The sequence below is a fragment of the Prinia subflava genome, chromosome 6, assembly GCF_021018805.1.
Source record: "Prinia subflava isolate CZ2003 ecotype Zambia chromosome 6, Cam_Psub_1.2, whole genome shotgun sequence".
NCBI lineage: Eukaryota > Metazoa > Chordata > Aves > Passeriformes > Cisticolidae > Prinia > Prinia subflava.
Genome location: NC_086252.1, coordinates 34,267,755 through 34,294,746, shown reverse-complemented (window position 1 = coordinate 34,294,746; position 26,992 = coordinate 34,267,755). Strand labels below are relative to the sequence as shown.

Below are 26,992 nucleotides of genomic sequence, written 5' to 3'. Positions count from 1 at the left end.
ACTGGTGAAGCACTAATGCAGATAGAAATTGGTTTTTAAAAGAACAATAAAGTATTCCTCATTACTCCATAATAGGTTGCTCTACAAGAGCTAAAGACATTCCATAAAGCATAGCTGGGAATTATAGCTTTAAGAAATTGTTAGGAAGTCTTTCTACTTGCAGTTTAATATGCCAGATTTCATTTTTCATTAGCAGAGTCAGCACTCTGAATAATTGAATGTCAGATGAAATTTTGTATCCTTGCAGAAGCAGTCACTGCACATGCTTGGGATGTACATGTGAACGATGGCGCTTGGTAGAAATACTTCTGTAGAATTGCTTCTTTGTAAGTGAGAAGGGATATAACATACATAAATATGTTTATTGCTCTCTTTCACGTGTTTTAAACTGCTTCAGCTTATGTTGAGTCATTCTTTTTCAGCTGTTATTTTGGTAGCCTTCCATCTCACAGTCTGCATGTGATTTTTCTCTCACTGTAAACAGCAGACAGTTCATGAGGCTGCTTGATAAAGTGGAGGTATTTATTCAACCTCCACCTATAAGGAGAAAAGCATTGGTAAGATTGGTTGACACCACTAATTCCATTCACTGCAAGATGCAAAATTCCAAAATTTTCTTATTTCCATGTTAAGAATCTGTGATCTAGAAATGCTTAAATGAAATCCTGCTGAGAGAGTTTAGTAATAATGCTTCATTTCAGGATTGAAAAATAACATACTTTACATTAATTTTGTTATTTTTCCTCCAAAACTTAGAAGGCATCTGTAGGAAGCTTTCCTTTATTAGGAAGAGATTCAAAACCACAATGGAAATGCTTAGGGTGATTATATCAGTTCTACATGCTTTTTCTGCTTCATTAAGTTGAAGTCTACAAGTAGTGTAAACCTTTACTCAGTAATTGACTTTACAGAGAAAATAGGGTAAGATCCAAGACATTGTTGTCCCAGATTTTTAGTTGACTGAATGTAGATGTTCTCATAAAGGATCAGATGGATCTCTCCCTCCCTGAGATCAGACCTGCCACTCAAATCTAATAGATCCGTGAACTTTTCTGCACACTAAAAACACTTCAGACACAGAGAGCTCTTCGTTAAACAGGTTTCCAGCCCACTAAAAACAGATTTACAACTCACGAGCAACCCATTATCTAACATGTTTTTAGCTCACTGAGAACAGATTTACTACCCAGAAACAACCCATTATCTAACATGTTTCCAGTTCACTGAAAACAGATTTACAACCCATACGCAAGCTATTATCTAACAGAGTTCCGACTCACTGAATATTGATTTAGAATTCATAAACAACCCATTATCTGACAAATTTTCACCTCACTGAACAGATTTGCAACTCATAAACAACCCATTAGCAAACACGTTTTCGGCTCAGGGAAAAGTAGATTTACAGCACATAAACAACTTTATCTAACTTGTTCCAGTTCACTAAAAACAGATTCAAAACTCACCAAGATTCCTGTACCTGGTGGGGTCTTGTCTCCAGCAGGAAGAAACAATGACAACAACAGTAAACCAGTCCAGGATGTGCACAGTGTGCCATGCCCTAACACCTTTATAATTTGTGCAGTGTAGGTGTTTTTTTGAGGGCATTCTTTCATATCTCCAAACCATTCTTCAGTCAATCAGCAGTGGCTTTCTCTCTGGTTGTGGTGGGTTTTTTTGTTCTTTTGTGGGGTTTTTTTGTTTGGGTTTTTTGTTTGTTTGTTTGTTTGGGTTTTTTGTTTGTTTGTTTGTTTGGGTTTTTGTTTGTTTTTTGTTTGGTTTTTTGGTTGGTTGGTTGGTTTTTTGTGGGTTTTTTTTTTTTTTTCCTATATAACTTTATCAAGTTTATCTTTCTTATCCCCACTTTCTAATGCCTCTTATTCTTGCCTCTCATTTCCCACAAATGATCTTTTGGCTGATCTAAGTTATTTCAAAGCTTATGTTTATACAAAGAAGACTTTTTAGATATTAACATTTCAGTTTCTAGGATATTAGTGCACATTTTTTTAGGTATTTCTTTATCATAGTGAGAAGTTTGAAGTAATGTATTCACTACCCAAAGTCTGCCTCAGTGTATCTGTAGAAAAGCAGTGTAGTGTCCCAACAGGTTTAATACAGGGGTACAGCAGTAGACAGAAGACCAATGAACAAGTTAAAAATTGCAGAAAAAAGGTGGAGGCAAGGAAAAACAAACAAAAAATCAAATGAGAAAGAAGGAAAAGTATTAAGAAGAGATACACTCAGCTGGTTTTTTCTCCTGGCTGTGTAAACAACGGCACTGAGGCGTTTTGCCAGTGTAGTCTTTCACAGCACAAAAAGGAAATGTTATGTGAAAAAATACTCCTGTTTTGAACCTGAGGCACTCATGCCCAAGGAACACAAAAATCTTTTCACTGCTAGCATAAAGTGTCAGATCCTGTGATGTATTTTAAGGCTTTTTACAGTCTGAATCTTTTAAAGGTGTTCCAATGTGTGCTACTATTCTTCCCTACTAAATGGGTCCAATTTAACTGTCAAAAAGGCATTTATGTTCCCATTTTTCTTACTGAGTATTACATTTTGTACATTGTAGGAGTTCCCTTTAGTTTTGGAGCTTTCTTCCCCAGGAAAGAACTTTTTAATCTGTTAAAAATAAATACTTGAATATTGTCACTTTTCATTTCATAAATGAATGGAATTCCTGATAACTGTGTGTGTTGGAATAGAGGTCCAGTGATTTTCACTTTTTAAAGGAGGGAAAGTGAGAGGCTGTTAAGCTGAAGATATTTAATTAGTAAAACATTTTATTATTGCAGTGCCAACATTTTAAGAGGAAAACAAAGTGTCTGATTTGTCAATGTAATTTGTTTCTGTGTGTTGCTGCATATTAGAGAATCAGACAATCACAGAATGTTTTGCTTGGAAGGGACCTTTAAGAAAATTTTAAAGATGGGTAGGGATGCCTTCCACTAGACTAAGATCAGTGGGTAAAATCTGAGTTGCTTTTATAGGTGGATTAAGTTTACTAATTTTATATTTAGCTTTATTTTTGTTATTATTTTATTTTAGAAATGTGTATTCCTGCACATTTCATGCTTTGTTTAGGCATTCCTGGTGTGAAATTCTGAAATACATTCATGATGGGAGCTGACTCACACTGATCTTTTCGTTTGGTATGTCCTGAGCATTCCCAGCCTCATTACTGAGGGGAAGTGTTCCTGCCTATTGCATTTGAAATTGTTCATGAAGACTTAACAGTGTTTGTGACTTATTCAACTTTAAGTATTGCCCTTAAATTAATATTGATGTACACATTTGCTATTTTCTTCCATCAGCAGATGTGATTTAGCTGCGTAAAATGTAAAAATGTGTTGGGTGAATTGTCAGGAAGAAGCTGCAGAGGAACATCCCTTTAATTTTATTGGGTTTTTCTAAAGGGTAATGTGATCCAGCAAACATTATTAGATCATGAGGCTTTACTAGGCTATTCTGCCATTAATGCCTCAAATAGCTCTTTTTCAACAGCAACAATAAAAATGTGTGATTATACATATTTATTAGAGTGCTTATTAGAATAGTCATGATATTGTTTTGTAGGTGGTAAGGGTGAAGAGTTCTGGGGTGTTTTAGAGTGCACATGTAATGCATAAACAGATAATATGTGCTCCTGTAATTAGGAAAACATTTCTTCTGTGATAATTGTTGAGATTTTTAATAATCTAGTAAAACACTGCCATCTCATTGTGTTAGCTTTCCATTCCAGATCTCTCTCTGCTTTTAAATCTTCTTTTGTATGGATATGTTTAACTACACTGAAGTTATGATATCATAACACTTGCTAACTAGTAATGATTAGTTGAAACATCCTGGGAGGGTTCCAGTTATACAAAAGACCATTGGTTTTCTAAATTGTTGAGTTCCCTGCATTTTTTGAAGTTTGTGATGTTCATTAGTCCTTTGCTGTGTTATTCCTGCTGACCCTACGACAATCCCTAAATTTATTAAAGAAGTTATATCTCAGATAACGAAGGACAAAGTAGTGCAGATTTGCATCTCTGTTTTTCTTTGCTAAATAATCAGGGAACATTTGTGGAAGGGCTATATCCATTGTCTGGAAAAAGTTAATTGGTGATAGGTATAGATTTTGTCATAAAAAGCTGTTAGTTATTTTGGCAGACACCAAATGTTCTGCTAGATACCAGATTTCAGTATTACTTTCCACAAAAAATACTCCAAAAGAGTGAGGGTTTTTTCCACTTTTAGAATGGTCTTCTATTTCTTCATATCATTCCCAACAAATGTTCATTCTTCCCAATGTTGTCTCAGGAGGGTGAAGGTGTAATAAGGTCACATCCATGGAGATGCTTGTAGTGTCTTGGACTTAAGCTAATTGTTACCTGGATGAACCCAAAACCTTTGTTCATGCTGTCTTATTGCATTTAATAACCTTTTATTAAATGATTTTTAATAATTTAATAATCTGTTATAGCTTATAGTATGGGTTTATTTTTTTCAAGATAGAGGAAAATGGGACAGATGTTTGCTCATGTTTGTTATAATTTTAGCAAACTTTACATCTGCTCTGAAACTAAATTATATTCTCAGGCTAAATAGAATGATGTCATAATTGGTTATTGTAATTTATTATAAACTTAATTCTGTTAGAACTATTGCTTAGCAAAAGGCTTTCTGGTATTGGAAAAGCAAAGTGAGGATGAGAATTATGTAAAGTTCTGATGGTGCAGTCAGTGACAGATGTGAAAATAAACACTTTCCTTCGGGTGCCTTGTTGGTGAGGCTTTGCTTTCACCCCAGATCAAACAGTGAGCACCTGTTACCTGTCACCACAGTCCTACACAAAGAGAGTGACAGAAGCCACAGCCCCCTCCTGTGCCCAGTCTGCTGGAACAACCCACAGGCTGAACCTGGGAGGAAATCGGCAGCACCGAGTCAGGGAATGAGTCCTGATCATTAAAGCCATCTCCAGTGTTCTGATATCAAAGTGCTGCTTATGCTCAGTCTGATTACTCTGATGGCTTTTCAGTGTTCAAAAATGATGATGTTGACAGTTGTTCTTGCTTTACAGCATTGTTAAAGAATTGGTTAAAATAGGAAATTAAAGGAATTAGTTAATTGAAGTGGTGCAAGTGGCAAACTTCTGACTGCAGATTTTCTAAATAGTTTTAAAACACAAGATAAGAGGTAAAAATCTAGATAATGGAGAATTAGTGTATATATTTATATATATATATAAAACCAAACTCAACTATTTTTGGACGATTTAAACTTTGCCCTTTAGTATTTTTATTTTCCGGTTGCATTAATAAGGGAGCGTATCCTGAGCTCTTCAGTTATTGATTTGTTGCTTTCCTGTTCCCCGAGAAAGTCAGATGAAGATCAGCATGGCAATATTTATAGGCTGCATCTCATCTGTGGGACGCAATCTATCTTCGTTAACTTCAGTAAAAGTGATAGATGGCATTTGGCAACGCAATGATGTGATCGCTCTGGCATTGCCTGTGTAAATCATAGGCTGTTGCATTCTCTTGTGTAGATATTTAATCAGTTATACACCCCATTACTGATTTAATTCAGAATGTCAGTGGCAGGTGAATAATGTGAGTATTTGTATATTAATATCATATTGTATTAATGTTCTTTTCATTTAAGTATGCTATTCATGTGAAAATCATAAACTGTTGCTTCATGGCTAGAATAAATTTAATCAGTGCTGTAGGCATCTAATGCCATCAGTGTTTTAATTCAATATGTCAGTGTAACAAATGGGATTCTTTTCATTTCCAGTTTCTTTATGCTTTACCAATTCAGAATATTACATGATGCTACAAAAATATGAAGCTTAGAGTAAACAAATTGCTAATTTTCAACCTGTCAGTGGCTTTTGGGACTAAATCCCCCAAGTATAGCACCAGAGAGGATGAGTACATATTTCTGATGTATTTTCTAGTAACTGAGTATATGATGATAAATTAAATGTAAGGAAAAAAGTGTTCTAGAATATTCTTTAAAGCGGTATGCAATAAATAAATATAAAATAATATCTATGCAAATGAGTAATGGTATAACACTGCTTAGAAATCTTCTCCTGTGTTGCATCTTTAGAAATACAAAGTTGCTGAAATGTTTTAGTTTTAAAGAACAGCCTAAAATCTAGAGAACCATTTCCAGGATAAATCTGTCCTTAGTCACTGTTTTATCATTGATAAAAAGATTTACAGGAATTTGGAGAGTCTTTAACAAAACCCAAACAAAAAAACCCCAAACAAACAAAAAAAATCAAATTTAATCTAGAAACACATAAATTAACAAAAAAATGCACTGCTGGAACATCCAGGTCTCACCACATGCTAGCAAGAACAAAGTTACTTGTGTTATCCATTGTAAGGATTTATCTAAAAGTTCTATCACTCTCTAAATCTTCTGCCCTTGACTTTAAAACCACCTTATTTATGGATTTTTTTAAAGCTATTAAATGAGTCACTTCTATATTGGTTGAGTTCTCAATTCCATAAGTACAAAACATGATAAAACTAAAACTTTATTAGCAAATAAAAGAGTGTGGCTGGTGTAAATCCTTCAGAATTAATGTTTTTCTGAAATTAAGGAAATGCATTTGGTGTGGGTTTGCAGCAGCTAGTTTTCTTTTTAATTAATATTTTTTCTTGTCCTGTAGTAATTGAATAACTCTGATTTTTTGTTTTTGTTTTTGAAGAGCATATATTTTTATTCTGAGTTTTTCTGTTTCAATTACTTATGAAACAATTGTCATCTACAGGTCTTTTACCTGAAGTTTATCTTTGAAATATTGTTTTATAGATTGCTTTTTTTTAGCTCTGTTCCCTTCAGAACACCTGTATGTATGGCAAAGGTTTTTTTGCCAAACTGCATATTTTAGGTATTTTATTAAAACATTTTTCATCTGTGTGCCAAATGTTTGGTTGTGTCCATACATGCCATAACCTTCCATGGAGGGGTTTTCCAAAAATTTAGAAATTGCCATTTTATAAACAGTAATGTGGAATGAAACCTTCTTCTGTCACCGTTCACAGTCCTAAAAACAGAACTGCAGTATGATGTAAGAAGAAGAAATTTGCTTTCTGATACCTGTGGGAAAATTGAGTTTCCCTCTTTAGTACAGAAATTACTCATAAAACAGCAAATCTGGTGTTGAAGAGCACTTTCATCCCTGTAGTTGTGTTTTAGTTGATCACATCTCGCTGTGACAGGAACAACATCATTAGTTTTTGTCTGCTACAAAAGAGTTTTGCACTATGTTCTGTAATCAGTTTGCTTTCAAATTCCTTGACAGATTCAGACAGGAAACAAAGGTGAAGTTGATAGGAATTCAAGAGGTTACACCAGGAAAATGCTTTTTTTTTCTGTAATATTACATATGAGGAGCGATGAACAGCTTGATGGTTTGTTCATTACAATTGCAGTGTAGAATTGGTCAGAAAATGTCAATACATTTGTCATTTTTTAATAGAATCACAGAATGTCTGAGTTGGAAGGGACCCACAAGGACCATCAAGACCAAGTTGTGATCCCACACAGGGAAACCTAATTTTTAAATCATATACCTAAGAACATTTGTTTGAGTTCAGGCAAATGAATGTAGTTGCGAATTTGGATTCAGTGGATAATTGTAATGGAAATCTCTCTCACAGTATTTGAAAGAACTGATTATCCTTGGATTTCTGTTGCTGATTTTTAAAACCTTCACTATATTTCAGTATTTTGAGTTACTTGTAGGTGAGCTGAAGATACATGGGGTTTGTTTCATAAATTCTGTTTCATAAGTAGGCAAACTTATTTTTTACACATATCCACCTCCCTTTAAGGAGCGTCTTCTCATTTATTTTTCCTGTTGCTTCTTCTTGAATACAAATAATTGTTACTTCTCCACAGACACGTCACAAAATGTGACATCAGAAGATGGCCAGATGTTTTAATAAGAAACATAAAAAAACCTGATAAATCATTATCGGTCTTATAGTTTTGATTTATTTACCTTGAAGTTTTGGTTCAGTGTTTGCTCTTTCAAAGTGATCAAACTCTTGTTGGGACTTTTTTGTCTGTATATATGATTTTCATAGTAAAAATTACATCTTTCAACAAGCTGCATGTAAATTGTAATAGCCAACATAATGTAATCCTAATTATATTTCTAGATTTTTGCCTTCTGTAGCTCATTAATAAGCTGCATGAACCTTCTGGTCTAAAAATATTTGTTTCTAGCAGAATAATAAGTGAAGTTATCAACATACATATTTCTGCAGTAATTCACAAATAGTGGTAGGAAATAATTATTCCTATTTCTCACAGTCTGTCACTTTTATGTATTGGGATTAAATACAATTTATCTTTTCAGGGCATTAAATATGTGTTTAGTTGTTCATTATTTTTTTTTCCTAGCTCACAGTTTTTTGTGTTGAATGAATGAGTGTGGTGTCATGGCTTATTAAAATTAAATATTGATGCCAAGACCTTCAGAGTTGGTATTTTTTCAGTAATTTTCAGGTGTTTAGCAAAAGCCAATACAGTTGTTAACAACAGGGAGCTTTGATCCCTATTAATGTAACTTGTCAGTGCTACAAAAGACATTGAGAGATGGTGCTAAATAATACAAGTAACTATTGAAAAAATGCACAGACCTGGTTTAAATGATATTTGAAGGTGAGACTAAATAATTATTGTCTTGAATAAATGTTTGTTATATCTAATGTGTTATCTGGGGACACGGCAGTGGTAATATGAATTTAATGATAGTTAGACTTGATAAATGTAGTGAAGGGTTATTAACAGTGGTCTTGCCCTCTATGCTATTTTAATTTAAAGTTATGAAAAGAAAATGGTAAGATTTTGATCACAATAAAAATAAACAGCAGAAAAGATAAAAATAACTGCAGAGTCAGCTGAAATGACTGGAGAGTCTGCAGGGTCAGCTCTGAGGAACAACAAACCAAACGTCTCACCAGCAGGAGATTGGTTTGCTCTGTCTGTCAATATATCCATCGGTATTTTGCAGATGTGGGGTCAGTGGAGGGCCTGGCTTACCACAGGGCCTGGGACACTCTGTACTGGACCAGCTCCACCACGTCCTCCATCACCAGGCACACCGTGGACCAGCGGCGCCGCGGGGCCTTCAACCGCGAGGCCGTCATCACCATGGCGGAGGACGACCACCCGCACGTGCTGGCCCTGGACGAATGCCAAAAGTAGGTGTTACATCTCTGCTACAAATCCCAACCCTGCCCCAAGCAACGCTTCTTTGTTTCAGTCAGCCAAGGTTGCTGAACCCTACGGAGGTTCATCGGATTTCTCCGTTGGGGAGATAAACGTTAACGTGTTTTATGGTCGGTGTCTTTTATTGTCTCGCTCTTATAAAGGAGTTGCAGAAGTAGGATTCAACATTTTATATGTTTTCATGTTTCAGATCAAATAGTCATTGCGTGTTTGTGGAACGCTAAAAGAATTCGAGCTGCTTCTCTTAAGAGGGAGCTAAATGCAAATCCGCGAGTGGTCATTTTCTCAGATGTGTCACTGTTACTGCTAAAGTTTAAAAAAAATCCAAAATTAATTTAAGCACTATAAAAGAAGTCTGAGTTTCTTGTGTGCAAAATGGAAGCCCGTGTGTTTATTGTAGAAATCAGTGTTGTATAAAATTATGTAACAATGGACAAAATCCTGCAAACAAGTCTAACTTAGTTCCTTCCTTCTCAAAAATACTCTGTAAGTGAGAGGATTTTTATTTTATTTCAGTGTCTTACATATTTGAGGTACTTTAATTTTCCCTGTTAATTCTAGAGGAAAGGCAACCTGCTTTTTCTGCTTCTTGTAACTGTCTTTTTGGGGAAGTCGGGGAACATTTCTGCCATATTAAATTCTGTTTTTATTTTGTGGTAGCTGAACATACAAAGCTGCATGAGTAGTGGAGCATATTTCCACCTCTGACTTCATGTCCTGTTAATTCAAATCAAGAGTTTATGCTGCGTGTAAAATGCAACTAGCAGGGTCCCATGGATAAACCCCCTAAGCTCTGATGGAGGCTGCAGTGAGAGCAGGGGCAGCTCCTGTCAGGAATTAGAATTAGAATTCCATCTGCAGCCTGGTCCATAACACTTTCTGTCACTGGGAACAGCAACAAGGGGCTGGCTGAGCCTCCTGTAGAGCACATTAAGGTCCTTTTCTTCCCATTATCAACCCTCTGCACACCAGTCCTTGGGTGTGCAGAGAGTTCTATCACTGCTCTAACATGGGAGAAGCTGCAGATTAATTTCACTGTTAAATATTACTAATGCACACATTAGCAGAATTAAGTTTATATCATTACACAGCTTGTATCTCTCTCTAATGGTAAATTACTACAGAGACAAGATCAGGATTGAACAGATCTGTAAGAGAAAAATATTGTACTCCTGTACAAATTAATGAACTAGGAAACTGCTATAATTTATATACATAATTTATTTATAGGCTGTTACATTTTCTTATTCACTGTTGATTATCACAATTGTTTATAGTTGCCATTCAGAATTATTTATGAAGTCATTTGTGGTTTTTTTCTCTGTTGCTCATTTCATAGAGAATTAAAATTATAAAATGTATCTTATGGTTTTGTTTGGTTTTTTGATTTTAATACAGCCTAATGTTTTGGACTAACTGGAATGAGCAGCTCCCGAGCATCATGAGATCCACCCTGTCAGGCAAAAATGCCCAGGTTATCATTAGCACTGATATTCTGACACCAAATGGACTCACCATTGATCACAGGGCGGAGAAACTTTACTTTTCAGATGGCAGCTTGGGAAAAATTGAGAGGTGTGAATACGATGGATCGCAAAGATATGTAAGTAAAACAGAACTCCTGCACATCTCACTGTATGCAGTCATTAGCATCTTCAAAGTGAAATTCTTACAGAAGGATTAATAATTGCCTAATTTTCTCCTAGTATTATTTGTATGTTAGGCTTTTAACTCCATTGAAATACAGATAATGCTCAGTTTTCTCAGAGTTTCTTTTGTGTAACGCTTGAGTGTTACTCGAGAATCTTATTTCTAATATTTTCTCACTGTGCATTTTCAGATATTGAACTGCTCTCCGTTACTCTTTCATCATGATATATTTTGGTCCTTGAACACTCTTTCAGTTTCAGCTCAAGCAGATCTTTTACTAGGAATGTGCTGAAGGCAGTTGATCTGTGCTTGTGGTTTTGTTACATCTTTAGCACTACATTTCTCTTATTTCATGAAATCTTTATTTCAGGGATTTTGTACCTCCCAAAGTTCAGGGTATAATGAATTAAGGGCATGTTCTGGCTTGTATTCAATTCCCAGCTTTACAAGAGATCACATCATCTGCACATCATCTCACTTTGATATCTATTAACTTTTAAAAAGTTCTTCATATGCAATCTATGAGCTTTGAAATATTTTTTCCTCCTAAATGAAAATTATATGGGTTTTTTTGAATCTTACCCAGAAGTACCCCACACTATTTTTAGCCAATTTTTTTCCAGAATAAAACAGGAAAGCCAAGCTTGTAAGAGCAGAACTGAAGTACAGTCAGCATGGATAGGCATGTGCTTTTCCTTTTTCCTTTTGTTTTCATTTTATAAAAATTAACCACAGCTCACTAATGCTTTCAGATGCAGTAAATGTATCAGAAACTTGGCAAACCAACCAAATGGATTCTGAGGTTTTCAGTCTCTGACTATATACTTATTAACAGAGAAGTTAGACTTACATATACTATATATACACACACATTATAAATATACACACACTATATATACATGTATACTATATATATATATACTCTCTCTATATAAAATATATTATATATATACACTATATACTTACTAAGAGAGAAGTACAAGGTAATTAGTTAAGTACAAAGTAATTAGTAGGTTGTGATTATATAGTTTAACTTCATCTTTGCATTAAGTTTAACAAAATAGGCGTCACAGACATGAAGTAGGACATGACACCACTTAATAATAAAAACCATTATTAAAATAACTGCTTTTTTAATCAGGTCTTTGGCTTTCACTTTGAAACAGAAAGAAGAAAAGGATCATTCCGTTTTCTCAGCAACTGAACATTGAAACTTCCAATTTTTCTGAGTATTTTGCCTCTTGGTTTGACTTTCTGACAATTTAACTCTTCTCCATGGCAGTAAACAAAAACCCTCCTGAGCACAATGATCTGAGTCCAGCACCCTCTTCTGAAGGGTTTTTGGGGGCTCTCGTGGGTTACACCAATCCCTGCTGTGGGACAATCGGCTGATTCTGTTGTGAAAAGTTCTGATCTGTGTTCTCACTCTTCCTGCATGACTCACATGAGGGTTGGTAGAGCAGGAGGACAAGCCCAGCAGAGCGGCTGATCCCGCTGCAGATGCATTTTTACTGACACAGGCAATGCCAGCATCCAGCCTGTTAACTGTATAATCGACCTAGTGAAAAATAATATTTCCAGGGCAGTTGTTTTACTTTGTTCATTCGCTGTCCAGCTGGATGAGATCCCTGATTTCTGCAGCCTCAGTGCAAGGAGTGATTGTTGCGCTGTTCTGGTGATCTCAGATTCTTTGGGGTGTTCCAGCCACCAACCACCTGTCAAAACCAGTTTAAGCAGATTACCCTTTCCCCCAGTGTCTCTGCTTCATTGCTCTCTGCTTGCAGTTGGGTTAACAAGGGTAGAAATTGGATAGTAGGACATGAAAGGCTAATGGTAATGTCATGAATTTTCTTCCAGACAGCAGCTTCTTTCTTCATTCCGCTCACCACAACAATCTAGTACAACGAATTAGTAGAAAATCATTTAGCAATATTGAACTGACTCCTTAAAGTGGATTGTAGGGGTTTATTGATTTTTGTGTTGAGCTGATATTTTAATGCTAGTATTTGGTTTCAGGAATTCTCTTTCAAGTTTCGAAGATTTTTTGTTATTATTGTTCGTTTTTATTGCTTAGAGGATACTCATTTTGTGAGGTTTGGTTTTTTACCATTTTTTGTTCTGTTCTATCAGATATTATGGTTTAAAAAAACAGAGGTAGCATTTTTTTCTTTTTTTCATTATTGTTTCCCATTTTCTTCCATTTTTTTCTCCTGCCCTTACTTGGGTTTAATATTGTGGCCACAACTGATCATAGCTGCTTAGTGCTTTAATTACAACATTTTTTTATAAACACAGACACTGAGCAAGCAGCAAATAAAGCTGATTTCAAGTTTTGGACTTTTCTAAAAATCACGAGCTACTTTGATTTATTTTTCCTTTTCTTCTTCAGTGTTAAGTATTTTGTAACATTTTACATGTGAAAAACTAGAAACCTTGTTAACTTCCTGTAAATGTTGTTTTATTGTTTGTTTTTTTTTAACATCCAGGCTGGAATGTTTTGGTCTCAGTTGTAATTTTGTAGGCCTATAGGTGTGATTGTTAAAATCAGTATGGGTTTAGAGGTGTTTCTAGTAAAACCCTAAAAAACATTGAAAAAGCTTAATTAGGTACTGCTGCCCATTTAGTAAGCATTTTGAAAAAGAAGTATTAATAATAATCCATTCATTGGGGTTAAAATCCTTATAAAAATAAATCATATTTTATTACATCATAAGCTGGTGCATTAACTTTATGCATTCTTCTTTTAAAAAATCCCAGTATTTCTGTAAAAGTTTTTTGTTGTCATGATAGGAGTCATTGAGTCTCGTTCTTAATGACAATCCAATAAGGGAAAATGATCAAAATTACAGTATTCTGTCAGAATTTTTTCTCTGCCTGGCACATCTCCTTGGCTGGCTGCTTTGCTTTTTCAGTCATGTTTTTCTAGAGAAACTGCTACGCAGATCTCAAATTAGAGCTGTCAAATGCTAAACCAAAAGCTTTCTGGGCAACTTAAAAAGCAAAATTTAAATAAGAAAGGATCACAATTAAAATTAAATTGTTTCTCAGTTTCTGCCATCCCCCAGCCCCTCAGTCTCCTTACCTCTGTAAAGGAACAAGAGAAATTTTCACTTGTTACTTAGAGCTTGAAATATCTTCTGTACTGAACTTTGGTATCATTTACTATTATAACATGGGGTGCACACTTGGATGTGTGTGACTTCCACTCTTGCAGGTGGAAGGAATGGTAGGGATGTCTTTTCATGATTCCTTAAAGTTTTAAAATTGTACTTAGGTTGTGTCTTGGTTTGAAAGACAGATATCTGCTAGGAAGGGGCAGGACCTCCCTAGAGATGGAGAATTCAAATCCCCTCCCTCCAAATTATTCCAATTAAAAGGGAAATTAAAGGAGCTTTCAGGCAGAGGTATGGGGGTAGGAATAACAGTTCTTTACTAGTATATATGACAAAACGACAAACAAACAACAACTACAGCATCAATAATAAACAGAATCAAGAACCTTGAGGGCTTTCTTTTACAAAAGCCCAGAGCAGTTTGATCTGGGTGCCCCTGCAGGACTCCGAGAGGCCGAACTGGAAGGAAGGAAAGTCCCGGGCTGGTGGATGAGATGAGGAGCTCTGCGCTGGCAGCTGGAACAGCAGGGGTGTCCCGGCAGGGCTGGGCAGTGCAGGGCTACAGAGTAGCAGGAGAGCCTCAAAGGTCCGAAGAAGCAGCGGCGGTGGGGGGAGGCTGGAGAAAGCGAGTTCAGGATTCCCGGGTACACAGCAGATGACGATAGGTTTCCCAGTATGAGACAGAGGCAGAGGGCAGCCTGACCGTCCTCCTCGGCGCTGAGAGCAAGAGTGCCTCCCCCTCCCCCAGATCTGTCTTTTTGCCTTTCCCAAAGCTCATCATCTCTCCCTTCTGAGGGACACTCCCAGGGACTCAAAAACAATAGGTGTAGCCTCGTGCTGCCATATCCCTCAAGCACTCTTTTTGTCCTGACTAAGTAGTCATCAAGGCTTTTGGAAACTTATGGGAAAAAATTCTGTGAGAAGAGAGAAAAAAAAACCAAATCTAACCCCCAACAGGTTGTTGTAAGTTTTAGTATCAATTTAGAGTTTAAAAAATAGGAACAAAAATTGCAACAACTTTCAGTGTTATTATATAAATTACAATTTCAAAGGGCTGTAAAGGTGGCCAAAAGCTGACAGAAATATGAAGTCTTTATTTCCATTGCTTGAATAAAACCAATGTTCTTGGGTGGGGTTGTGACACAATGCAGAGACTCCAGGAAATGAAATACAATGAGTCAGGTTCTGTGACGTTGTATTTGCATGATCACTTCTGCAGTGAATTTACATTCTACTGTTACACTCTGGCAGGAATTAGGACAGTGCTCCCCACACAGAAAGCTGAGCAGGGCAGTGCTCCAGCCTCGGTTGTAACAATAAAATCTTTCCAACTGGGACAGTTTCACACTGTCACAGAGAAGAATATGGGGCTGCAAAATCTGCGTGGCCAGATTTCATAAAGATCTTTCAGAAACATCCATGATTTTCACCCCACCAAATAAATGTCTGAATATGAATAGTGCAGCCTTTTAAGAGTGTATTATGAAAAGTGTCTTACTGGAAATGTGCACAATTAGAGAAGAAATCTTTTGCCATTAATATATTCCCACTTATCTTTTAATACTTTTAGTGCTGGAAAAATGTTAGTTACAGAAAAGTTGTCCTCTTGGGATATTTATCACTGGGAAAAAATCTTTCCTGGAAAAAATGATTTGCTGTCCAACCTGCTTTAAAATATGCAGAAATACATGATGTGCATAGTGAAGCAGAATTTGTTATAATTATCTGGTTAATGTAAGTAGTTTTGACATTCTGTCTATATAAGTGAATTTAAGCATGGACAGGAACGCTCCTGTGCACAGGACTAGAATTATTTATGTCAGCAGGTTGTTGAGATACCCTGAACTGGCACAGGTGGGAACAAACCTGGAGCATCCCTTGGTGTTGAATCCTGCAGAACTCTGGGGCACCTCCTTGGTCTCCAAGGCATAGCTGAAGTGTCAGAACTGGGGGCTTTTGTTTCACAAAATGAAATTTGGACGTCCTGTCTATTAGATGCATTTGTTATATGGAGAGAAAGACTTCCTACACACCCACAATGAACTAATTAATAATTAAATTTGGGATTGACAATTACTGCTCTGTTCTCACCCCAAAATTTTTTGAAGAGCTGTCACACAGCGTCCCCTTGCAAGCACAAAGGGCGCAGGTCCATCAGGTGTGCTGGCTCATGGAGATCTCCATGGAATCTCATCATTGTTATAAACTCCCTCTGGGAAAGGGGATAAAGCACGCAAAGCAGATGGAAAACCATGGTGATCCAAGTAGATAAGTTTAAGGATATTATTTTTCCAGTTTTATCCCAATTTCACTATGATAAGTAGCACATAGAACAGGATTTTTTAATAGCCTGAGTGAGAATTGCTCCCACTTTATAAATACATATAACTTACTATTTTTCCCAGAGAAACCTACAATATAATTCTACAAAAATAGTAAGAGTACTATTTATATCCATTGTCTAATGGAGAAATATTAACCCCCTTCCAGTAATTCTCTCAGCCAAAATTAAAGTTTCATCTAAAAAACTGTCAAAAAATTTGTCAGATTCTTCAGAAGGGGAACTGTTCATGTGAATTTTTTAATTCTGATACATGGAAAGAAAGAACATATGCCAATATTTTACAGGAGCTCTGATTTGGATTGAGATCAAATTCATTGCATTTCTAGAATTTTCTTTCAAACCTTACTATATAGTGACCTTTAATTCATTTTTTCCTTCTAGATTTTAAATTAATTATTACTGTGGAGAGATTTTTTTTTTTTTGAATTGGGAAACACGAAACATTTATTGTCTAGGGTTCAAGTTTCTAATGTGATGATATGCTGAGCACTCTTCAGTTCTAAAGCTCTTCAGTTCACTTTGGTTCCTGAAGACTGAATTTTTAGACTTTCAGCCATGCTGAAAGAACCTCTTCTCTTTTCTGTTGGAGCTATTAAGCAGGTAAAGTGTTGAGTAGATACTTTTACAGGCACATTTGGATAAACTGTGATTTTTTAATTAAGGAACAGATGCCTGGTTTTCTGAAATTTGGGTGCCTGTGGCATCCTTTCAACACATTTTAAGTACTGTTATCTCATTTCCCCAGGTGCTGCAGGTATAAAAGTATTAAGTGCTTTTTCCAGAAGTGATGGGAGTCGCAGTTTGCACTTTAAAATCCTCATTCAGTGACAGCACGTCCTCTCCCGTCTCACTTCTGCATTTTAGGTCATTGTCAAGTCTGGCCCAGGCACTTTCCTCAGCCTGGCTGTGTATGACGAGTACATCTTCTGGTCAGACGGGGTGAGGAGAGCCATCCTGCGTTCCAGCAAGTACACGGGAGGAGACACCAAAGTCCTGCGCTCCGACATCCCGCACCAGCCCATGGGCATCATCGCTGTCGCCAACGACACCAACAGCTGTAAGCCACACAGCACTTCCCTTAATGCCAGCATCGTTCATTTCTGGGATTTTACTGTGTTTTAGCCAGGTTAAAGTTTATGTGGCATTTCTAAGAAAAGGTGGGGTATTGTGGAGGTTGTTAGTTCTTGCTAGGTCTGGACGGAATATGCTAAACATGATGGTATCTCGTTTGGGCTTGGGTGTTTATTCTTTCTTATCTAAGTTACAGTCTCACAAGGTGTGAGTTCTGTCTCTGAAGGCAAGAAAATGGCTACTTCTACTTCATTTCAATGACTTTTAAACAATAGCAAAACAAATTAAAACCCGACACCTAAGTTATTTTTATTTATAACCCAATTAAAGATCACTCAATGTCCGCTATGCTTTCACTAACCAATCAGAGAAGATCACTAAAACCCAAAAAGAAGGAGGAAGAAGAAAGTGAAGAAGAAGGACCCAGGCACCACCCAAATCCCTCCATATTGTTCCTTATATATATTACTATATTCCATATCCCAAAACCCCAAACTCTAAGTATTTCACCCTGTGACATTACACACTTCTGTGTGAACTACACACACACACTCCCAGTGCTATCACTCAGTTTTGGAAGCCATTCCCACAGCTTCAGGTCAAAGTCAGTGCCCTCCTGAAGGTCACTACCTGTCAAAGCAGAAAGCCTGATATTTCCAGCATCCAGGGTTCCAACAGGGTATGTCTTTTTCCCAAGTAAATAAGCATTATTCAGAATTTTCTGCTATGGGTGGATAGCCGTTAAATACTTGCCTGTCAAGTTTCAGCAGTTTTGAATGTTGCAGGTTTTTAAAATTATTATTTTCCAGGTGTTTGTTTATCTTTAGCATGCCAGCATCTGAGGGATGCTGACATTTTCATCTGACTGATAACACCCAAATCAATTGCCCGTGAATCTGCGATACGGTGATCTTTGCTCTCCCAAAGACATTGGCCATTGAAGCAAATTTAATAAAACAGAGTTCATCTCTTGTCATTTGTCTTCCAGGTGAGTTATCTCCCTGTGCACAAATGAATGGAGGCTGCCATGATTTGTGCCTTCTGACGCCTGATGGACGAGTGAACTGCTCGTGCAGAGGGGACAGAGTCCTGATAGATGATAACAGATGTGTGAGTAAGTAATGGTGGCTGACACGATGCTTCTCTGTGCTGGGAGGCTCTTGCCTTTCATAAGACAGTTGGCCCAAGCCATTAATTTTATTTCTTCCATCTACTGTAAAAACTGATCTGGCAATTCGGCACAAACCAGGCTTTTAACTCTTCCGTCGTGTAAGTCTTTTGACTTACTATTCTTTAAGATATTAAGATATGTTAATATTCTCATTAAGATATTACTATCTTAATGAGAATATTAACACTTAAAAAGTGTTAATATTCTCATTAAACTCCTATTATTGTAGTGATATACTGTTTCTTGTTAATAAAATTTTTACATGTTTATCACAATTACTGCTTAGATAGAAATATCTGCATCTACCCTTCCCTAGGGTTATGTGGGATAAGTTCCTGAAGTTGAACGTTAATTAAAGCACTTTCCCACCTATCTCTTTATGTTGTCAAACCTGTGATTGGCAGTGGAAGTGAGAGAGGTTCAGCAGTTGAATTCACATGCCTAACAATTTATTTTATAATAATTATATGGCATTTTTATTTTTCAAATGCATCACAACTCTTAAAACTGCTCTTAGGTAAAACCATGTTTAAATTGTCATCCAGGACATGAAATAGGATTTAATCTTCTACATTATTCTGTAGAATGTTTGTAGGAAAAAAAAAGAAGACATTAAATGATGGGGTAGAGTAGCACAGAAAGGATAGAAGCAAGACAGACTGCAGTTTAGCTTTGAGATCAAAAGTTTCTTTCTTCATAACAGAATTGAAAGTGATACTCAATAAAATTGAAAGTTAGCAATTCCAGCTGAGAAAAGGAATTAAGTGTCCTTTCACAGTGTAATTAGGCTGTATAACTTACTGCCAGTCAAGAGTCTTGAGACAAAGCTTCAGAAATTCAAAGAGGGAGAGATGATGATATGGGTAATGACTACTCTGACTACTTACTTGTCATCAAAGAAACCGTTTGAAAGGCATTAAAATGCTTTGTTTCTGCAAGATGGGGTTGGGAGCAATCTCTACAAGGGTGTCCAGTTACACTTGAACTGAGGGGAAATTGTACAATATATACTTTTATTCTTTTCATTTTTTTTCTAAAGATTGCAGTCTAAGGTGCTGAACCAGATGAACTACAAATGTAATTGAGAATTACACTCCATAAGATCTAAGTTCTTACAATGCTAGAAAATTGAGGGAAAAGAGATAAAAATACTTAAATTCAAATGTAAAGGACTAAACAAAACATATTCAAGACCAGATCTTACCTTGGTCAGAATCTGTATTTTCAGCACTCTTTCTTTGTTTGAATCAAATCAAGAAATGCTTTCAATTTACATTGGCTTGGCTATTGCATATAGCAGACATTGTTTTTTTCTGAATGTGTACTGAAGTGATTATAATGAAAACAAGAAAGAAGCATGACAATTGGGTATCATTTCCCCATTGTTCTTCTTCTAGAGTTGTCCTAAATGCTCCTCGTTTCTCTCCACTTTGATATTTTGATTTAGAACCCTGCTCACAAAGCAGATGTATGACCTATCCTGAAGTTCGTGCCAAATAGTTGTGTCCAATTTGTGATGTGTTTTAGTTTCTTAAGAGTATAAGAGTAAAAATATTAAATGTTCACCTAGTTAGCTTCTAAAATAATAGATGAAACATCCACTAGAGGAGAAGGGGAGGGTTTTTGTGAATTAAAGAAATAAGTAAAATGGAAGCAGCAGGTTTTCTGCATTGGGGTTTAGGCTGTATCATTTAAGCTGGAGGTTGGGAGGGCACAGGTGAGTGGAAGAAGTTCCAAAGTTCTTATCAGAATGAGTGCCTGTGAGTTGTCTCACTACATGTTTCTTCATGGATATTTGTCAATGTATTTTCTTTTACAGGTTCTCTTTGTAGAAGCTTTTAAGTTCTGATGCCATGGTGTGTTTTACTGTTTTGTACTCAGGTTTTCACAATTCATGTGGGTCAGATTTGAAGTGCAGCCAGCATATTTTCTCATTTTCACTAGTTGTAAAAGCTTTTAAAAATTAGGCGTTAATGTGGTTTATTTTTAGGTAAGAATTCTACTTGCAACATCTATTCAGAGTTTGAATGTGGGAACGGTGAATGCATTGATTATCAGCTGACTTGCGATGGCATTGTGCACTGTAAGGACAAGTCTGATGAGAAACTTTTCTACTGTGGTAGGTATTTCCAGACCTTTCACCTTCCCGTTGTCGTTCTGGTGTTATACATGCTTAGATTGCTTCCTCTGTGATTTTTCTATTTTCTCACACCAACTGCTCGGCCAAGATGTCCAGGAAGAAAATGCCAACTTACATTATGAAAACCTTGACATGACATGGAAAAAATCACCTGAAAATATTTTTTTCTTGCAAACTTCACGTATTAACTGACATATTTAACAAAAAGCATCTCAAATGCTCTCATGTCTCTGTCTCTAAGAAACAAATAAGGAAAAACATGGCTAACTGCTTTTTTTTAAGGTGGAAGATACCTTATTGTACAGTACTGTAAAATATATAAATGCTAGTTATTAAATTTATAAATAGATTTAGCAATACAAGAGTTGTTGCCCAGAGAAGCTGTGGCTGCCCCATCCCTGGAAGTGTCCAAGGCCAGGCTGGATGGGGCTTGGAGCAGCCTGGGACAGTGGAAGGTGTCCCTGCCCATGGCAGGGGGGCTGGAAGGAGTTGGTTTTTAAGGTCTCTTCAAACCAGTTCCATGATTCTGTGATTCTGAGATCCAACGATTTGTTTTTCCATGGATTTGCCACATAATTTTATGATTAATTTGCAGTGTGACAGTGAACACTTTGCCTCACTTAAATCAACTGTACCAAATATTTTGCTACACATTGGAAAAAAGAAAACAGGCAGAACTGGGGTCCTTTCAATCCTAGGTCATATACAGCGGGTTGCTTTCTGAATCTGATAAAGAACAGGGTGCTGGACTCATTATTGTTGATTAACTAACACAGTGAACATTATTATTGTGACTTCTGCAGTGATTAGGGATTCAGTAAATCAGTCCTGAATTTTCAAACATATCATTATATGTAAAATAAATATGTTCTTCAAATGTGTTTTTGAGCAGAAAAATGTTGGTATTGGTGCTCAGAAATCCAGAAATCTCTCTGCTAATATTTGTTGCTGTTTTATTCTCCATTTATTCCTATTTTGGTTTAGGCCAAATTTCGTATGCTTCATTCTCCGTGATGCCATATGCAAACACTGTCCCTAAAAAAAATGTGTCGAAACAAATGCATTTAAAGCATGTGGACATTTTGTACCACAAGATAATGAAGAGCAGAAATTAGGACTCCCTTTTTCTTTTTTTTGGTCATTCTTTCCCATCATGCTTCCATTTATTGTTCTTTATCCCTTTATCGGCCCCAGTTATGCCGCGTAATAGATGAACAATTTCTGAAGGGTTTTTTTTTAATGCATCACCAATTAAAATATTTTTCTGGGACGTTTGTTTGGATTGAGTGTGAGGCTGTTTTCATGAGGTTTCAATCCAACAGGGTGCTTGTCTTTAACTTCCCAGAAAACAGAGGCTGCCGGAAGGGCTTCAAGCCGTGCTCCAACCGCCGCTGCGTTCCCAGCAACAAAGTCTGCGATGGCGCCGACGACTGTGGGGACAACTCTGATGAATTGGACTGCAAAGGTAAATGGCACCTTATTTCCGAGGTGATTTCACAATATTGCTGTGTAAATACTCATTATGCAAATAGGAGTAGCTGGAAAATAATGTGTGATTTAATCATACGTTGGGATTGATGTAGAGGGTGATTTTGGTGTGCACCTACAGTCTTCTAGAAGGAGAGTGGTTTTGGCTGTAAAACATAAAATATACATATGCATTATACATATAATATTTTATGGTTTATATGTATAAAATATAAAATACAGGTGCTGTTTCTTCTGTGAAGTAATGAAAGAGTAACTTTACTGCAGACAGATTGAAAGACAGGTGATTTCCTCTCTGCATGAGCTTCTTCTCTGAAGCAGCAAATGCTCTGTTTCTCTGCTTCTCAGAAGCATGGCAATGTCCATGTCCTTTGCAAAACTTACTAGAATTGTTCTCTTTTTCCTATCAGAATTGATTTTTGATTTATGTCTTTTAACATGAATATTTTTATCTGTGTATCAGCCAATGGATAAAGACCAGCAAGCAGACCACACAATTCAGAAAGGTTGGTGGGGATATTATTTCACGAGATTTCTAACTAAAAGCTAGATAGCTGTAGTAATCAGCGTATTTTGAAGGCACCAAATTATTTTTCATTATTTCCCTAATTATAAGCAGAGGGGAAACACATAGGCAAGAACCCCAAGCTGGTTTTTACAAGGAATAAAACTTGATGCATTCATGGATGATCCCGAAAATGCTTCTTCTTCCCTCAAATATTGATTATCTCAAAATGAGAAACTTATAGGCTAAAAAAAAAATTAAAAAATTAGTGACCTAAAGGGTGTAATAAACTCAAAATCTTGTGTCTGCTGGAAGGTGCAGCGTGTTCTGAGTGCCTCATTCTGGAAGGCAGGAGGCTCAGGCATGGTCCTGTGTGCGCTGTGCATCTGAGGGGCCTGTGAGGATACAAATTTACGTCCTTTGTAACCGTGTGTTCCAGAGGCAGCGTGCGCCTCCACAGAGTTCCGCTGCGCAGACGGCGCCTGCGTCGGGAGATCGGCGCAGTGCAACCAGATCATCGACTGTGCAGACGCCTCGGATGAGAAGAGCTGCAGTGAGTTTGTGCTGCTGCTCCCTCCACAATTATCCCTTGTTATGTAGCCATTAATTCCTGGGCATTGCTGCTTGGGATTCCAGCGCCTGCGTGGGCTCCTCCAGCCCAACGTGAAAATGGAACTGTGATGCTCGCAGTCTGCCTTGGGTGTGTGGTAATTTTCTGTCTCTTTCCAGATAATACAAACTGTGCTTACTTCTATAAACTTGGGATAAAGTCTTCAGGGTTTATCAGCTGTAATTCGACTTCCCTCTGTATACTGCCAGAGTGGATTTGTGATGGATCTAATGACTGCGGAGATTATACAGATGAACTGAAATGCCCAGGTAACTGTGGAAAAACTAAAAAAAAAACCAAAAAAACACAAAAACACCAAACACAAAACATTAATTTACCTTTTAAACAAAGAAATAAAGTCCTATTTGGGGAGCAAGAGTGTTTCTCATTGAGTTCCAGAATGTTTATTCAGTCAATGCTGGTTTATTTAACATGGAGATTAATACGATGCTGAACGCAGTTTATTCGCCTTTATTTTGTGTTTCCTGGGATTATGCAAATTATCACAAATGAATGCTGATTTTTTTCTGAAGCAAACTGTAATGTCTAGCTTTCTATTTCCTCCAGGTTAGGCCTGTCATTTATCATTTTTATTTAAGTAAAACATGAGTCATTAAAATGTCGAGCTCATCAAGCATCAGCATAATCACTCAGGAACCTTTATTAGCTGCTGCTTTAGTGGGTGGTATTTCTTTTCTTGCTGACTTGTTTTACTTTCTCTTTTATTTGGTGGAGGTCCTTGGAACAGGCTGCCAGGGTGGAATCCAGGGTTATTGCTTTTGTGATAGTTCTGGTCTTCAGCCAGGAGAAAGGGATCATGACAACTTGAGCCCCAGACACAGGACTGAGGTTATATTTAATGTTAGCCAATGAATTATTCACAATATTCAATTCTTACCCAATGAAGGAGGGCATTTATGTGTTTGCTCCATTTTTATCCAGAACCCCTCGTTTGAGTTTGAGAATATTAAGTACAAAATGAAAACATTTTTTTATTTATTTCCATTTGTTTTTATAATTGATTCATTCTAGAGTGAAATTAACCTCCTGTTGACCAGTAACTCTCTTTCCTCTAAGAACTAGCATTAGATAAAAGTAAATACTTACTAAATAATAAATTTCATTAGTTTGTAAAACTAAAAATTCTAATTTTATGTTCAAAGACATCAAATTTTTGCACAGCAGTGGACATAATCTGGTTCTTTGCATTTAATATTTTCTTTTTCTGTATGATAATCCTGTTGTGTCATCAGAAGGTTTTATTAGAATTCTCACACACATTGTGTCAAATTTATTGACAAAAATATTACCAGGATCCAGAGGAACCTGGGACTTCAACACTTCTGTCAGCTAAGCTGTCATTAAGAACTTCCATCAGTCCTTTAAAATAGATGCATATTAAGTTAGAATTTCCATTCTAATCTCTACATTCTCCAGATTTTCTCTTAATTATGTAAAATTTATTGTATATAACACTTCATTAAGCTCAAAATAGCATCATTTGCTGTATTTTTAGACAAAGAAAGGTTTTTTTCATAGCAAGGAAAATGCTGAGAGCAGTGTGCTACAGCTTCGGTAAACTAATGTTGCATAAGTACACTAATGTGCATTTTATTCCATTGTCCATTTATTTGTATTACTTCTCTCTGAATTCTGAATGTGTGCCAAAATGTTCCATCATTTTAATGTGTGACTAATTGCCTGGATCATTCCTCCCTTTACTTGGAAGCAATACCATTCCCACTCAGCCTCCATGTGATTTCCTTTGCCATTTCATTCAGAACTGACCAGCTCTGGCACATTAAGTTTTTGAGTGTTGTTTCTGTTATGAATATTGCAATTCCCATTAGCACTTTGGTTCAGTGTCATTGTTCTTACAGAAAATTACAGCAAAATACTCACGGAGGGTAGCTATACTTAGGGAATCCTTAATATCTACCAAATCATCACATGTCCCACTTCTTTCTTTATTCTTTTTTTTTTTTTTTTTTTCCATTCATACAGCTGTAGAAGCCATAAATGTTTACTTTACCTTTCCTTCTGAAAGAGAGGAGGCTGAAAACAAATCCAATACACTGAAGGAATAATGAAAACCATGGCAGAGTTTCAGTGGTCTCCAGTGCTTGGAATTTCATCCTGGGTTTTCCCCAGGACCTTGATTAAGATTTGAAAATAAGCTGTTATTAGACTAGTATTTGTGCTAAAATAAAACTCTACATGTGACATGTTTTCTTGCCTCACACCTGGCTTCTAAGCATTCATAAAAGTCAAATTTCAAATTCCTTTCTGACTCAACAAAATTAAAAAGACAAGGGAGAACTTTTTAACTTCGGACCAAGTCTACACCTCTGGCTCCAGCATCACTGGTGTAGCTCCTGTTAGTCAAGTGCATGCAGGAGATTTGTAGCTTCTCCCAGTGACAAAAATACTGCCACAATTAGATTATCTTGTAAATGACAGCAGAAAGTTCAGAAGGGCAATTTCTTCAGCTGGTGTAAAACAGCAAGCAATGCTGACCTGCCTGACCTCAAAACCTCTAAACTGAACTCCTTTCCTCTTCAGGGCTTTTGATTTAGTTTGAAGCTGTGCTCTGATTCTTCTCTAAAAAAAAAAAAAAGATAAAAATAACTTATTCAGCTCACTAAACTACTTAGCTATCACTTTTTTTAATCATTTTTAGGAACACATTTTATTTTTCCCATTTTTCAACATAAACACTTTGTCCATCAGTACGCAGAAATTTAGCAGAAATGTATTAGGCTCCTAATCATACTAGTAGAGACCATTTTACATTACATTCTTTATTTTATCACAGTTCAAAACAAACCCACATGTGAAGAAAATTATTTTGGTTGTCCTAGTGGAAGATGTATTCTGACCACCTGGCTTTGTGATGGGCAGAAAGACTGTGAGGACGGAGTAGATGAATTGCACTGTGGTGAGCATTTTGTCTTATTTGTATTTCTCTAGTCACTAATGCACTTTGGAAACAAAGAAGTGGGCATTTATCTCACAGGGATTGTATAAAAAAAATCCTTAGTGCTGTTTTTTCAGATTCAACTCTAATGCTTCATACTGTCAATACCTTAAATTGTATTTCATGCCAGAATGAAAACCCTTTATTTTTTTTTTTCTCTCTTAAGGATACATTTATATACAGAATTTTCTATTATTTTAATATTTAACAATTCCACTAATTCTTCACAACTCCTCATTAGAAGAGTTTCACAGATATAATGAATTTGAATCAGTATCTGGAGCCCAGCAGGAAATACCCAAACCTCAAAATAGGTGTAAGTTTGCATCAAAAGCCACACAGATAAACTTATTTAAAGTAATGACAAAAGAGATGTAAATAAAATACAGCATGAACTGTGAACTGGGTTAAGGGTTTTTTCTGTCTCAGATCTTTGCACATTGTTAAATATTACCTAATTCAGGCACAAAGCAGGTTGGTTTTACTCCTAGTGAGAGCTGGTCTTTTCACTTTTTATGGATTACCTGAATAGATTTGTTTTGTAACAAAATTTTACCAGAAAGCAATGTCGATTTTTTTCTATTCCTCATTTAGCTGAAACCTGAAATTCCGGTTATTTTCAGGTTTTTTGTGGTTTTTTTCTTTTACTTCTTACCGTGACTGAACATTTTATATTA

General features: G+C 36.5%; 1 protein-coding gene across 1 annotated transcript in view; it reads left to right on the top strand.

Moving 5' to 3' along the window:
• Positions 1-26,992, top strand: part of LRP1B (LDL receptor related protein 1B) — a 295,406-nt gene that overhangs the window by 152,804 nt on the left and 115,610 nt on the right. The window contains exons 39-47 of the mRNA XM_063400998.1: positions 9,029-9,218; positions 10,645-10,849; positions 17,218-17,410; positions 18,413-18,538; positions 20,586-20,714; positions 22,081-22,200; positions 23,168-23,281; positions 23,458-23,607; positions 26,154-26,276. Coding sequence (XP_063257068.1) covers positions 9,029-9,218; positions 10,645-10,849; positions 17,218-17,410; positions 18,413-18,538; positions 20,586-20,714; positions 22,081-22,200; positions 23,168-23,281; positions 23,458-23,607; positions 26,154-26,276 — 1,350 coding nt within the window. The remainder of the gene's footprint in view (positions 1-9,028; positions 9,219-10,644; positions 10,850-17,217; positions 17,411-18,412; positions 18,539-20,585; positions 20,715-22,080; positions 22,201-23,167; positions 23,282-23,457; positions 23,608-26,153; positions 26,277-26,992) is intronic.